The sequence below is a fragment of the Canis aureus genome, chromosome 4 (assembly GCF_053574225.1).
Source record: "Canis aureus isolate CA01 chromosome 4, VMU_Caureus_v.1.0, whole genome shotgun sequence".
Classification (NCBI taxonomy): domain Eukaryota; kingdom Metazoa; phylum Chordata; class Mammalia; order Carnivora; family Canidae; genus Canis; species Canis aureus.
This window is the reverse complement of record NC_135614.1, coordinates 15,256,462-15,271,960: the sequence shown is the minus strand read 5'-3', so window position 1 is coordinate 15,271,960 and position 15,499 is coordinate 15,256,462. Positions and strand designations below refer to the sequence as shown.

The 15,499-nt window shown below is 39.7% G+C and overlaps 1 protein-coding gene across 1 annotated transcript in view; it reads left to right on the top strand.

The window, feature by feature from the left end:
- Window positions 1–263: 263 nt before the first annotated feature.
- The window catches only part of TMEM26 (transmembrane protein 26), a 47,947-nt gene continuing 32,711 nt past the window's right edge, over window positions 264–15,499 (top strand). Inside the window, exon 1 of the mRNA XM_077894644.1 lies at window positions 264–502. Within this exon, the coding sequence (XP_077750770.1) occupies window positions 312–502 (191 nt within the window). The 5' untranslated portion in view covers window positions 264–311. The remainder of the gene's footprint in view (window positions 503–15,499) is intronic.

Genomic DNA, 15,499 nt, shown 5'->3' with positions numbered 1-15,499 from the left:
GGGGCGAGTGCTGTCTGCGGCTCCCCCGGCGCGGGGGGCTGCGGAGGCTCGGCGGCAGCGGGGCTCGAGCTGTCACGTTTCCGCCCACGGGCGGGCTCCGGGGCTCCCCAGCGGACCCGCGGGGCGCAGAGCGCGGGGGGCAGAGCGCGGGGCGCAGGGCGCGGGGGGCAGGGCGCGGGGGGCAGGGCTCGGGGCGCAGAGCGCGGGGGGGCAGGCAGGGCGCGGGGGGGCCGGGCGCGGGGGGGCAGGCAGGGCGCGGGGGGCAGGCAGGGCTCGGGGCGCAGAGCGCGGGGCGCAGAGCGCGGGCCGGCATGGACAGACTGGTCCTGCTCAACGCCCTGGCCACCCGGCTGCTGTTCGTGCTGCACTCGCTGGTCGGGGTCTGGCGAGTGACCGAGGTGAAGAAGGACCCGCGGTACTGGCTGCTCGCGCTGCTCAACCTCTTGCTCCTTCTGGAGGCCGGGCTCACCCTCAAGTTCAAGCGCGGCAGAGGCTACAAATGGTGAGCGCACCCCGGGAAAGGGAGGGCGCGCGGAGCCCTGGGCACTGCTCCGGCCGCCCTGCCAGCGACCCGAGAGCCCAGCTCCCCGCAGCCGCCGATTCCTCCCTCCGCTTCGGACCCTCTTTGTCCCTGCCCGGAGCTTCCGAGGAGCGCGAGGTGCCTGCGCATCTCTGGGACCCGCCCGGGGGACCTCGGGGTCCCAGGGCAACACGGAGAAGGCTCAGTCGCCGCCCGGTGTCACCCAGTCCCAGGTTTGGCAACTTGGAAGATGTGAAAAAGGAAGGGAAGCGCTTGCTTGCCTGTCCTGCAGAAGGTGCTCCGGGCACGGGGTGGGGGGTGGGGGGCGGTGGGGGGTCAGTGGGGTGTCCGCGCGCCCGCCGCCTGAACTTGGGGTGTGTGGGTGTGCACTCGGCATTCTGTGCAGGCAGGTGTAGGGATGCGTTTCGCTGGGCACAAGAGACTTTTGTAAGAGCTGGTGTGTATAGAACAGTCTCCCAGGGTGAGAAGCCCCTGGAAGCACTTCTGTAGCGCTTTGCTCCCTGCAGCCTGGCGCCCTGACCCGGCACCCGCTTCAGGTGCCCCAGGTTGGTTCCTTCGGAGCTTGGTTAATGGTGAGTTCACCTGGTCAAAGAAGGGTTGCCTCGCTGGTGGAGGACCGGCACAGAGGGCTTCAGAGCTAACCTCAACCTGCTCTGTGTGATGTGTTATCTCCTCCCCAAGACTTGAGTGGAAATAGAAAAGTTGAGAAAAAGATTCTTTTGCCATTTACAAAGAGTTTCCATCTCCATCCCTCCACTCCTGGTAGATTTTCATCCCGGACTTCTCCAAGTTAGGCCTCTTCTTATATTAATTTTTAAAAACTATGGTCACACAAAAATGCAGTAAAAGGTATACTATACATTGATTAAAAAAAAGTAAAGCAATATTTGTATATATGTCAATACTTTTAAAAATACCTAATACTAGAAGAAACTATTATTAGTCAAATCAAGAATTACATACACAATGGCATTATAGTTGGTCTTCATAAGGGAGGAAGACCCTTCTCTACTGTTTCATATATTAAACTTCAAAAGGCTATGTATTTTGTGAGAGTCTAAGGGTGAGAATGTGTTACTGTGTCTCTTAAAATGATATAAATCTTGCTTACATTTTCCACTATTGAAAAAATTCTTTTAATTATAAGTGAAAAAAAAATGATTCATGTAGAATCCTCATGTGATACAATAAGGAGGGGAATGTTACAGCCCCTCCTCCACCCTGTGGTCAGCTCTTTAAGCAGGAGAGATTTGAGGTACTTTCCAATATGCCTTTTAAAAACCTTGAAGAGGGACTCCTGGGTGGCTCTGCGGTTGAACGGTTCTGCCTTCAGCTCAGGGAGTGAGCTTGGGGCCCTGGGATCCAGTCCCGCATCAGGCTCCCTGTGAGGAGCCTGTTTCTCCCTCTGCCTGTGTCTCTGCCTTTCTCTCTCTGTCTCTCATGAATAAATAAAATATTAAAAAAAAAAAAAACCTCAAAGAAAAAAAAATGGCATTAGCTTCCCCAGTAAGCCTCAGGGTTAAAGAAACATAAGGGGAGAAAACTGTTCACCCAGCAGGTCAGATGAGATTTATTTAGTTTTTACTGAGTATCTTTAAGATGCTAAGGTAGAAAATATCTTCAGTAATACAACCATGAGGTCTGAGGCTGAAAAGTGTTGTGTGGAAGGTGATCCTGTCACTGACCATCATAGCTTCTGGGACAACTGTCAACCTAGGAAGGAGAACCAACTCAATGGGCGGTGAAATATCCTCCCTCATGCTCCAAGAGTAGACCAGAGGCCTGAGCTCATGTTTAGTCAAAATTCCTGTCTAGTTTTGTAGAAATGCTGTAGCCAGTTGGAACTTTACCTTCATGTCTATACCATCGTTGGCAGCTGATTCTGACTGGTAGGTAACCTACAACTAAGAAAGGAAAAAAGATTGGGGCAAAAATGAGTGATCGATATGTCAAGTTAAATAGGGACCTGGGGACATATTCATGTGTAGAGTGTGGTCTCAACATTAGAAGGAAAATGGAATGATCTGGGTCTTCCTCTTTATTTATCCTGAGGCATTGAACAAGTTACTTAGCCTCCCTGACTGTGGTTTCTTCATCTGTAAATACTTATAGGTTGCTATAAATTAAATGAAATAATACATTTGATAGTTGATGAATAAGAAAGAAATTTTTTTCTTAGATCCTAGGATTTTTCTTTTTCTTCTTATTAAAAAATATGATGTGTCAACTCGACACATTTTCTGTACAAGTCCAACAACTTTACTTGAGGGACTGGCCAATAAACCACTGGCTCACAATCGAAAAGTCGAAAAAAATTCTCACCTTTACTTCAGAACAGGCCATGTTATGTACTGTACAATATAGCATTTATTGAGAAAATTGTGCCAGCTCAATATCTAGACTAATATTTGAAAATAAGCAAAGTAAATAGTAGATTTGAGGGACACCTGGGCTGGGTGGCTCAGTGGTTGAGCATCTATCTACCTTAGGCTCAGGTCATGATCCTAGGATCCTGGGATCAAGTCCCTCACGAGGTTCCCCGCAGGGAGCCTGCTTCTCTCTCTATGTCTCTGTCTCTTTCTCTGTCTCTCTCATGAATAAATAATCTTTTTTAAAAAGAAAATAATAGATTTGGGGCTTATAAATTTTCAGGAACAAATGAGTCTTTGTAAATGATCTAAATAGAAATGTGATTAATAATGCTTTGTTCTACTGATGTTACTAAATGCTTTGTTCCACTAAGCCTGCAAATGTGGTTACTTTTGTGGTGAACAAAGTTCACACACTATTCTGTCATAAGTTTGAGGGAAAAAAATCATAAGATGGGATGCTGAAAAAATATATATAGAAAATTATTCCCGTGGTAACAATTAAAAAGGATTTGATTTGGAACATATTTCATTTCTGGGTTAGTGTTTTCTGAGTAAGGCAAGGCATGATTTTTTGTTATTCTTGAGTGTTAAAAAGATAGTTTCCATCAGGATATCATGACTGATGAAATTTAAAAAAAAGCTAAGTAAATCTTATGACAGTATCTAGAACTCTCTATAGGAAAATGTCAATATATAGATCTATATGCAGAACTATATATTATATACCTTTTGATCCATTGATCTTACATTTTGGAATCTACCCTATAGAAACCAAAGTGGTCATATGTAAAGACATATGCACAAGAATATTAATTTCCATCTTATAAGTAAAAAATAAACCTAAAAACAACCTGATTATCCATCAACAGACTGGTTGAAAAATTATAAAATATACACATACTGTATATATTTTGTTGATATTAAAAATAACGAGCTAGAGTTCAGCTATTGACTAGAGAGATGCCCGTGATATGTTGTCAGGAGGAAAAAAAAGTTGCAGAGTTATGCATATTATAGGTTAATTTCTAAAGGACTTGTCAAAGAATTATCTTTTGTATCAATTGAATACATTATCCATTTACAAGTTAAGAAGAAGAAGAAGGTGAAACCTTCCCATACTTAAAACCAATCAACCAATCAAATAATGCTTGAATGGTAGATCAAGCTTTGTACACACAGGAGGTGAGAATTTCTTCTCTGGAACATCAGATCCATGAACCTCCTTTAGACTACGCTGGTCTACTTTGGACATTGTTAGTTTTACTAACATTTGCACCTAGCCCCACATAAATCAAACCTACAGAAATCATGAAATGATACATTGAGCTATAGAGGAAAATGTGAACAAAATTTCCTGAAACATAGCAAACATATTACACTTGTCAAAAAAATGTTTCTTTGAAAGCTATCCTTTGGAAAGGAAACATGGAACTAGTGCAGCTGAGCTCAGCTGTCCAGGGACAGCAACATTACCTCAACACTAATAACTTGCAGTTGGAGAAGTTTAATTTGTTGGAATCCTATAGGATAGAGAGGGTAAGCCAACAACACATCCCTTGTTAAGCCTAGTAAATGTGTGATGGTACAATTTGTTCCTCTTCACCTGGTGTTTATTAATTTCATGTGCATGATCACTTACTTTCCTATGAGATGGAGATTAGCATCACTTGCTTTATTCTTTCTTGATTTTATTTTCTGAATTATCATTTAGGTAAAGTCAAACACAAAATAATGTTTCTGTTGCCTATTTGCTAATACTGATAAAATATTCCTTGGCGGTTAGACAAATAACCAAAATTGTGACATGTTTGAAGCCTGTTCCCTTGAAAGCAGGCGGTATCTGAAAATAAATAGAAATCTAAGTTGAATTTATTGGCAAAAGTACAGAATTTTAAACACCGAGCCTTCTTCATCTGAATTTTAAGAATATAAAGTAATATAATCGAGTTAATAAAATTCCTCACCTACTTGCCTGTCTTTCCTCAGTATACCTCATTCCTTTTTCCTTTATTGCGTTTAATCAAATGTCGATTTGTTAAATTGCCCAATAAGTACATGTGGTACTAGGCTAGATACTACATGAACAGGCAGAAAAAACAGAAAACATATTTGAAATTTTTAAATAAAGGGTAGTATTTTGATTAAGTGTTAAATGTATGGGAATAAGAATAATTGTGACTATTCAGCATTTGTTGATGTCCAGGCTCTCTCAGATGTCTTACACAGATTATTCCATGTGATCTTGACAGTAGCTGCAATGATTTTGTTTCTCTGTTTCCCCCTCAATTTTAGATGAGGAAACTGAGACACAGAGCCATGAAATCATTTTATTTAGGATCACTCAGCTGGTAATTGAAGGAGTCCGGCAGTTTAGAGGAGAAAGTATGTGAGGAAGTGTGGGGGGGTAGGATGGGAAGGAGGAAGGGACATCATGGCATTTGAGCTGGAGCAGGAAAAATGGGTAAGAGCCAGGAGTGCAAAGGCTTGTCCTGAGCGAGGTGGGTGTAGGAAAACTTCTCTGGAGGAAGCACACAGTCTTATCAGTCTTCATTCAACAAAAATATGTGGAACAGCTAATATGTGTTAGACACTGTTTGAAGGTCAAGAATGTGGAGGTGAATAAAACAGGTAATATCCTGCCCTGAAGGAACTCACATTTTAGTCAGGGACTCAGAAAATAAAGAAGTAAGTAAGAGGGGATCCCTGGGTGGCGCAGCGGTTTGGCGCCTGCCTTATGGCCCAGGGTGCGATCCTGGAGACCCGGAATCGAATCCCACGTCGGGCTCCCGGTGCATGGAGCCTGCTTCTCCCTCTGCCTGTGTCTCTGCCTCTCTCTCTCTCTCTGTGTGTGTGACTATCATAAATAATTAAAAAAAAATTAAAAAAAAAGAAGTAAGTAAGAAACAAGTGGACTATTAAGTGACAAATGACTGATCTGAACTCTGGATGCCTAAGTGGTAGAAGTTACAAAGGGATGAAGGAACAAGGGGAAGATTCTACTGGGTGGTCAGAGAGGCCTTGTTGGGGAGGGGACATCTGAACTGAGTCTGTTTTTTAGAGCGGAGAAGGAGCCAGTATGGCAAGAGCCAGGGCAATGAAAAAAAGAGAGGGAGGAGTCAAGTGTGTCCTGGGACATTTCTGACATAACCCCCAGAAGACAGATAAAACTGGCTTTCTTTTCTATTCTTCTTTGTCTCTCCCATGTCCTTTGCCTCCAAGTGAAAACTGCCTTCTACGTTTTATATTGTTACCATATCTCATTTGAAACCCCATGTGTTAGACAATGTCTGGATGGCTCCCAACTAAAAACAGGAAAGACAAATTAGGAATCAGAAGAGATTCTATCCTAAACTGATTTTAAATTCAAACCAATTTTGTAAAAAACAAACACACAAACAAATAAAAACTTCAATGAAATCTGTTTAAAATGTTTTTTAAGATTTATTTATTTATTCATGAGAGACACAGAGACAGAGAGAGAGAGAGTCAGAGACACAGGCAGAGGGAGAAGCAGGCCCCACATAGGGAGCCTGATGTGGGACTCGATCCCAGGTCTCCAGCATCACGCCCTGGGCCAAAGGCAGACGCTCAACCGCTGAGCCATCCAGGGGGTCCCTGAAATCTGTTTTAAATGCTCAATTATATTTAGAAAGTTCAACAGCAGAAGTAGAAACCTAGACTTCCCAGAAACTGTATAACTGACTGACCCTGAACAAGTCTTGGGTAGTATAGGAGAATTCCTTTGTCTGATGTCATTCTGTAGTGTTTGATAACATGTGTCTTCCTTCATCAAAATTGTTTACAAAAATGCCAGTGAGAAAGTTGGGAAATAAAAGCACTCTTCCTTTGCTGATCTTTTTGGATATTAGAGAGGATGAGATGGAGGGATTTAGAAGGAGACCTTGTGATTTCCATATGGCCAACTCGGGCAATGGAAATTCTCCCGGCAGATAGACTATTTCTCTCACTGTTCACACTTGCTGTCCAAATTTCCTGAAATCTCTGTTTAGCTTTTAAGTTATTCTAGTAACACTTTCCACCATGCATCAGATTTATCAGCCATGTCTGTAGTATGTATCCAAGAGTTGTATTATATTCATTGTCTTCACATGTTGTTTGTGTCTATGTGTTTTATAGCCTGAGCCTTGAGCTCAATGCACGAGGATGACTTAAGTTTGCATCTTTTTTGGAAGTACACATTGAATGTTACCAGTAAATGACTTGGTTTTTAGGGATCTGAGTCATGGTTTAGGAAGAAGAGTCTTACCTTGACTTGGATTATTACTATGCATCACTCCAGGAAATAGTTGTACTTTCTTCTTTTATTTCACAGTGGACTTGGGATCAAAGCAATAATTATGTCTGCATTTAGAATGAGACCCCCAGGAAACTGAACCATTAAGTGATGTCCATGCTGTTTCCATGAGTATATTCAATCAAGACACTTAGAACTAAAAATTTAAGGTTCTAATATTTTGTAACTTCTTGTACTTCACAGGGAGGAAAACAAAGTGCAAAATTGGTGTGGGCAGCTCCCATGAGCCAGTGTAAATATATCCTTACTTCTAAATTTCATGCATTTCTCCTTCTCATGCAGTGCCATTATTTGCATACAGCACCAGGACAAATCTGAATAGTTTAACTTCTTTTCCAACAATGGAAAATTCACTTTTCCATCAAGATTTGTTCTCCCCATGTGCATGTTCCTCATTACTCCAGAAATTCTTCTGAAGTCCTGGTATCAGGAGAGTTAGATCTAGGGTATATAAATTATTTTGTTAAAGAAAACCACTGTTTTGTTTTTAAATAAAATAAGGGTTTTTATATGCAGATATCAAAGTTGAAATTTCTTCGAAAGTCACACCGAAGTAATATTGAGGACATACAGATTATTAATATAAAATGCCAGGATGGGGACTGATTTGGTGTCTTTTATCAGAATATGAACCTATGGTAGTTATTTAGGGGAGGGGTGTTATATTTTATCATCAGTTTGTCTGACGGATCTCTAAGAGACAGCAGGTGTGCGACTGACTTAATGTTGTATGCTTATTAGAGTAAAAATTAGTATTCCTTAGGGGGAAAAATCTTCTCTACCATTAGTGCTGCTGCCAGCCCTGATTGGGTCCTTCAGTATTCCTTTGCTTTCTTTTTTTAAAATTTTATTTAGTTATGGGGAGAGAGAGAGAGAGAGAGAGAGAGACAGAGAGAGAAAGAGAAAGAGAAAGAGAAAGAGAAAGAGAAAGAGAAAGGAGAGATAGGCAGAGGGAGAAAACAGGATGCCTGATGTGGACTCGATCCCAGGACTTCAGGATCAGGCCCTGAGCCAAAGGCAGACACTCAACCACTGAGTCACCCAAGCGTCCCTCCTTTGCTGTCTTATTTCCCCGTTTGAGCCTCCTGTCTCACACACCTGTTTTAACCAACCTCAAATAGCCTCTTTATACATTGGCTGTGCCATTTTCTGACAATCTGTTAATAGTAGTGATGAGCATGATGATGAAGGTGATGGTGATCGTGACAATGGATGTGGAAACAGTTATCAATTACTGAGTACTGACAAAGCTCCAAGCCTGCTTTATATCCATTACCTCAGCAATCCTCACGATGACCCTATGAGGTAGTTTTCCTCTTTATCACCATTTTATGATGAAGACACTGTTGCCCAGCAAGGCCCTATCACTTGCTTAAGGTTGCAACTAGTTATACTAAATCACATAAACAATTCCTAGCATCCGGTGAGCACTCACATTTATTGAGCCAGGAATGTACATTGCCCGCATTATCTTATTACTCCTCACTAGAGCCCTGAAGGTACTATTCTTGCTTCTACCTGCACAGGAGGAAGCAAAATCTCAGAGGCTGTCCCTGTCCCAACACTGAACTCTGTCAGCTGATTTCTTGTGCTCTGCATTCAATAATGAGGCTGGGTTTTGTCTGTGCAAATTACAACTACATAGACTTCTTGGATCACGGATTCCCTATAGTGGGGAAAGGGTCATAGTTTTTTGTCATTTTCAAAATTGGGGTGACCTGAAAATGAACACTGGAATGATTTTGCTTAGAACAGAATGTAGAAGAGTCCAGACTACACGTGGACATGGCTCAGAGATACTCTTGCACAAGCAGACATGCTTGTAAAGCCAAAACAGGATGTAAAACAAAACAGAAGAGGGGGAAAATTCTCAAGTGCCTTTATTTTTGGTCCTAAAGGGAAGAAACTATCTCTTCCACAGAACAGAAATAAATACCACTGTCTTTTATAGAATGAAATGAGGTACAGCATTACATAAATAACATCCATCATGCATTTTATCCTCTCAGAGACCATTAAAATTCCTGTAGTCATTAGCACTTAAGTTCACTTAATCATTAAACAATCATTTATTGTACTAAGTGCTATAACGATGTTCTTGAAGGAATATAAAATACGTGCAGTTATATGAGACAGGAAAAAACAACACCCTGAGAACCAAAAAATTTTCCACAAATTAAGTCCAAGACTGCAGAATGTCTGCAGAATAAAGATACAATCATTATGGTAGGCTCGTTAGACAAGGAAAATGTCTCAGGTAAGTGATTTACATACTGGCCCTTGTAGTAGCTGGGGGTTTTACAAGAGTGGAGAGAAGAGAGAAGGGTTTTTCAGGTTGTGGTAATAGGATGAAGACAACACTCAGGGTTTTAGTTAGAAATAATTCATTTAAGAAAATGTCATGATTTTCTTTGCCTCAGAAATTTTATGAGAAAAACAGTACATAGATCCTAAAATTGTTGCATATTTTGTTCCTATAACTTGTTTAGTCATATTGAAGCATACTGTTGAGTTTTGAATGTGAGCAACTCCAAATTTAATAGAGCTTGTTCTTGCTTTAGATATTCTTTTGGAAAATTCTAAGTTCAGTGAAATATCTGGTACTAATGTTGCTGCCAGTTTCCATCATAATTTGGGAATATGACTTTGTTAGAAAAATAATTGGCAATGATAAACAATGAAAAGTACAATGAAGAGCTCTACTATTCATCTTCAGAAGTATTTGCTTGGCAAACCTAACTGTGGGCATTTGTTAAGGGCTTTTGAAGTATAAAGACTGGGCATTCCCAGTCCATTTGAATTTCCTCCCAGTGTCTTGTGTTCTTCTTCTGCTCTCCCATTAGATCATAGACAAGTCAATCATCTGATTTGGGGACCTATTAAAACATGCCCACCCCTTATGCAATTTTCCTTTCAGAGAGAGTTCTCATAAGCTTATGTCCAGCAGTTGTGGCCTCCTCCCCTCTCTGATGGGCAGGCACAGGCAAAGGCTCTGGGAAGGAGGTGCCTGGGAGGGTGTACTGGTTAAGAAGACAAATGGCTGGTATCTGGGGTTGGATTCACAGTTTACTCAGGCATCCAGGGGTTCTGTGTTCTGCAAAAGCATTTTGGAGGCTGTCATACTGGCCACTCCTGTCACTGTGGATAGACACAAAGCCCTGGCTGGGCAGCCCAGATGGAAATTGTAGATGTTAAGGCCCACTTAGAGAAAGCAGTCCATGTGAAAGGAGGACAGACAATCCTTAAACTGTTAGACACCATTTGGGGGCTCATGAAAGGGTATCTTGACCTAGTTTCTTGATTTCCATGAAAATAGGCTTATTATTATAAAGTGCTCTGGAAATTTTATTGAGGACCCTCAAGGCAGTTTAACGTGAGACTGTGAAACTTGGGTCTAGTGTCCTTACAACTCCAATCTCCCTTTCTCTCGTAAGAAATACTGAGGAATGAAGTGCAAATAAAATCATGATCCACACCAGAGTAATCTTGGAACATTAGTTTTGATTCACTGAAATATTATCTATTTTAAGATCTATGCATATGATTAGAAGACTAGAATCCTTACTGCAGAAAGAAAAGCCAAACAGGGTAGTGGGTCATATTATGATTAATTTTTCTATTTGCTTATTTATACTGTAAGATGTTTCTAAAAGGAATGAAGCTTACTTTCTCTTTTTTTTTTTGAACCTTACTTTCTCAATAAAAAAATGATAGGTGTCATTTTTAGAAAAAATAAAATGGCATTCTAACTCTAGAGTAATGGTGAGCCCAAGTAAATAAGATCCTTTGTGGAACTAAACTGCTAAATGTCATGACATAATCATTTTGTGAAAAACATTGTAATTTATTGAAATGACAACTTGGTATGATAAATAATATTTTATTTTTGGATGAAAAAAACTGAAAAAATGAGAATAGCTCCTTAAGAGCCCAGAACAGTGTCTAGCATATAATAGGACCTATTAGCATATTTAATTAGTAAACAAATGAGTACGTAAACAAATAGAAAAATAAATCCTTTAAGATGGTGTCCCTGCCATGTACGTTAGAGAGAACTAGTGGGTTGGATAAGGGGTTAAAAAGCAAAAAAAAAAAAAAAAAAAAAAAAGAACAACCAAAAATAACAAACTTCTGTGGAGAGAAAGAATATCTTTAGGAAGGTTTCGAATTGAAAAAAAATTCAAGTAGTAATTTTGGGCACCTTCGGTTATCTGATAGAATAGTGGTAATTGGTATCATAGTACATCTGAGTCTCTAGGGGCAAATAGCTGATTAGTAACAGGGTTTTACACATTTTATTAAAACTTCCCACTTGGGCATGCCTTATGAATTTATCATAAGTTTATCAGTTTTTGTTAGCTTACTAGGAAATAGTATATCTTATTTTTAAAACAAGTATCCAGGAACCTGATTTGGGTTATTTCTGGGATGGCTAGAACCTTCTATTATATTAGTATTTGGCATTGACTTACTTCTGATGCCATTAAGACATAAAGACTAGAGTAAAACTATTTGGTAACTCCTAAGAAAAGGCATGCAATTTGATTAATTACACAGAAAAAGGTGGGATAAGGCCTACTCTTTAATTTTTAGACTTCAGATTCTCCTTGGTTCCAAAAATGAATTGCACTGACAGTGCATGATCAAAAATATGGCAGATTTTCAAACTAATGAGTAATGGCTAGAATGTCACCTTGAAATATTAAATCTTTCATAGTAGCAAAATAATATTAAATTCATATAAGAACAGCATAATTAGTTTCCTTCAGTAAAGCTTCTGATAAGAGTCAGAATTATGGTGATATTACAAGAAGAGGTTTCTAGTCAAACCAGCAATAGAGTGTCAAGAAAATAGAAACTTTAAATCAATCAGGGCCTTATGAAATCAATAAATATTTGTGGGGAACCCACCTTGTGCCAGGTACTGTGGGTGGAGCTGAGGGTATAATGATGAACACACAATTTTTGTGCTTATACTACTTACAGTTGCTGGGAGACACATAAATTATAAATTTTGAAGATCTATAGGATAAAAATGAAGAGTGCTAAAGGACAAGCATAATAAGATCTATTTAGACCAGAGAACAAGGAAAGTTCTCCCATGGAGTCTCATATATCTTATGTGAACTATGAGAAGGAGATAAGCAGGTGAAAAGTGGGGTTAGAGAGATATTTTGAGGGAGAGATATATAGGTGTGAAGTCCTGAGTTAGGGAGGCATATAGGTTTTCTCCAGAACTGGATGGAAAACAATGTTATAGGAGCACAGTGAGAAGAATAACAAACAACAAAGCCCAAGAGGTAGGCAGGGCCCTGACCATGCCACATTTTATAGGTCATCATGGGCGATTATACGACAGTATGACAGGAATTGACTTAACATCAGTTGTGGAGTTAGGGATAATGATGTCCTCAGCAGTGCAAACAATTTCCTTAGATTCAAGATGTCCTAAATAGGTTTAGCTTGGGGAATTACAGTTTAAAAATAGGATTGATTGTTAGTTACAATCAATAGGTCCTAAATAGGTTTAGCTTGGGGAATTACAGTTTAAAAATAGGATTGATTGTTAGCCTTCTAACCTGGTATTCTCTGGATCCTCTGTAAGTGTGGCTACTGAATACACAGCTGTAAGTTTACTTGCAGGGTAAGGCAGCAGCGTACATGCGTTGAGCTATATACAATCAGGCCTGTGACACACACTGTCTCCTCTCATCCTCACAACCATCCTATGATGTGGATACTTTAATTTCATCTTATAGATGAAGACATTGGGTCACAGGGAAGGTAGCAAATTTCCACCACCTTGGAAGAGAAAAGATTCAAATTTGGGTCTTCTAAGTTTGGAAATTTCTACTGCAGTGTAGTAATTCCTCATGGGCCACAAGTCCAGGAGCATACTTGCTCCTGGATCTCCTGAAATGGGAATAAAAATGGTCCTTGTAGATGCCAGTACCTTCCATTCTCTCCACTTTCTTAGTCCTCCCTTTATTCACAAATTCAGGCACTCAAGCATTTTCTTAATAACAATTTAGTAAAGACATAGTAAGACACCTGATATCACTGAGAAGAAGAAGATAAGTGAGAAGAAAGAGGGAAAGGATATAAATACATTTAAGACAGCATCTGCCTTCAGGGAGCCCATATTAAGAAAGCTAAGGCTTACATGCTCATAACCATGAAATACTGGAGGACGTATTGGGTCACAAGAGAAATATAAGCTAAGATTAATTCCTGCTATGCCTCTGAAATACAGGTAAGATGTTGATGGGTAGAGAGGTAAAAGGAGAGCATTCCAAAGCAAGCAGTCATAATTTGGAGGGACATTTGCTCTAAAGTCATTTCAGAACCTCTCTTCTCAGATTAATCAAGCTGACAGAGCATGGAGCGCTTTGTTCTTAACAGGGACACACAGTCAAACAAAACATATGCTATATATGGCTGAAATGTATTCCTCATATCCAAAATAAAATATATTTAGGTATGTTTTAATACTTCCCTAGATAAGAGAGACATCTATTTTCTCCATAAGGTTTGTTGTTTTAACTTCTGCTGTACAACGACCACAGCTTGCTACAGGGAAGTTAGAGAGGAAGGAGAGGAGGAAACTCCTGATGCTGATTTGCTGTTGATCACTTTGGGGTGCTATCCATTGCACAGTAACTCTCCCTGGAAGCCTCCTGAAATTCCAGAAAATCCTCTCGGGTGTAAGATTCAGGGTGCAGGACATTTGGGGAAAAAGTCTACAGACTGAGTTGAATATGATAAATTCCTAGGCTCTCAGTATGATTGCTTCTTTCTACCCCCTCCTCGCTTATGTCAGAAAAGTCTATGGAGACAGATTGAAGTGAGGGGAACTTTATAGAAAACATTTTGTTTGTTTTGAGGACGTGCCACAGGAAGAGAAACGGGAAGCGGAAAGACTAGAATATGGAGTCTTTGTCAGATTACCGAATTTAGATTTTCTGTAGCAGGCAACAGAGAGAATCTCGGATCTTGAAGTGTGTTGTTTTTGGTTTTGTTTTGACATAACCAGATTCTTAATTAAAGGAAAAGCCTTGAGATCGGATAATATTTTTCCAATTATAGAAATAAGTCTTATGCATAGAAGATGTTAAGGGTTGTTTGCTTCATGTTTAACCTCTTTCAAGAGTTATTATATGTTCAGTCCGTGGCTTCCCTAGGTATTATTGTAATCGTATTTTTAGGGGAGTCAATCCCAAAATGAATTCCAAGAGTCAACAAAATTGCAGTCTAGACAAGATTGGACATAGTGGAACAAACATTTACGTATTCCCAATGTCCTTGCAACTGGAATTCATTTCCTTTCTCAATCTCACAAAGGAAATACTCTCTCCTGGTGTTTCCCTTGATATGTAAGGTCAAAGAATTAATTTTCCCTTTTCTTTGTAAGAGCATGTTCAACATGGGGGCTTTCACTATCTCTCTGTCGCTCAGCCATCTTCTAAGCCAGATTTCAATAATATCATGACCCATAACCTTTTGTTTCAAAATTGGTTCTTTGCAGGAAATCAAAGGTGGAGGAGTGTCTATATTAAATATTGATTTTTTTTTTAAAAAAGACTTCTCTTTCTTTTGTTCTTTCTTCCTTCTTCTCCCCAGAAGCTGAAAGGCAATATTAGTGAAAGGGTTTACAGCCTTGAAAAGTCCATTCTAGATGTTCTCCTTCATTGAACTTTGCTCACTTTTTTCCCCTGCATTATAATAACAGGGTTTTAATACCATTTCATCTCAAATAATTCTATTTGTTGAGCAATTAACATTTCTATTTTTCAGGTCATTTTAAAACATCACATGCTATACTGAAAGTAATTTATTATTTATTTATTTATTTATTTATTTATTTATTTATTTATTTATTTATGATTTGATTTATTTATTCATGTGAGACACACAGAGAGAGGTAGAGACATAGGCAGAGAGGAGCAGGCTCTATGCAGGAGCCCGATGTGGGGCTCAATCCTGGAACTCCAGGATCATGACCTGAGCCAAAGGCAGACGTTCAACTGCTTGAGCCACCCAGGTGTCCCAATACTAAAAGTATTTTAATAAAATTATATTAACTTACAATTTTTTTCTTCGCAATGCCCCTATAAAGCAATAGTTCAATCTAAAATAAAGCATAATTTGAAGAAATAAATTTGGGAAATATATCATTTTTATCTTATTTCAAACTTTTTTTTTATTTCAAACTTCTAAGGACATATTTTCATAGCATAATGTCCTATAAAATTACTAATAGTAGTTATCTAT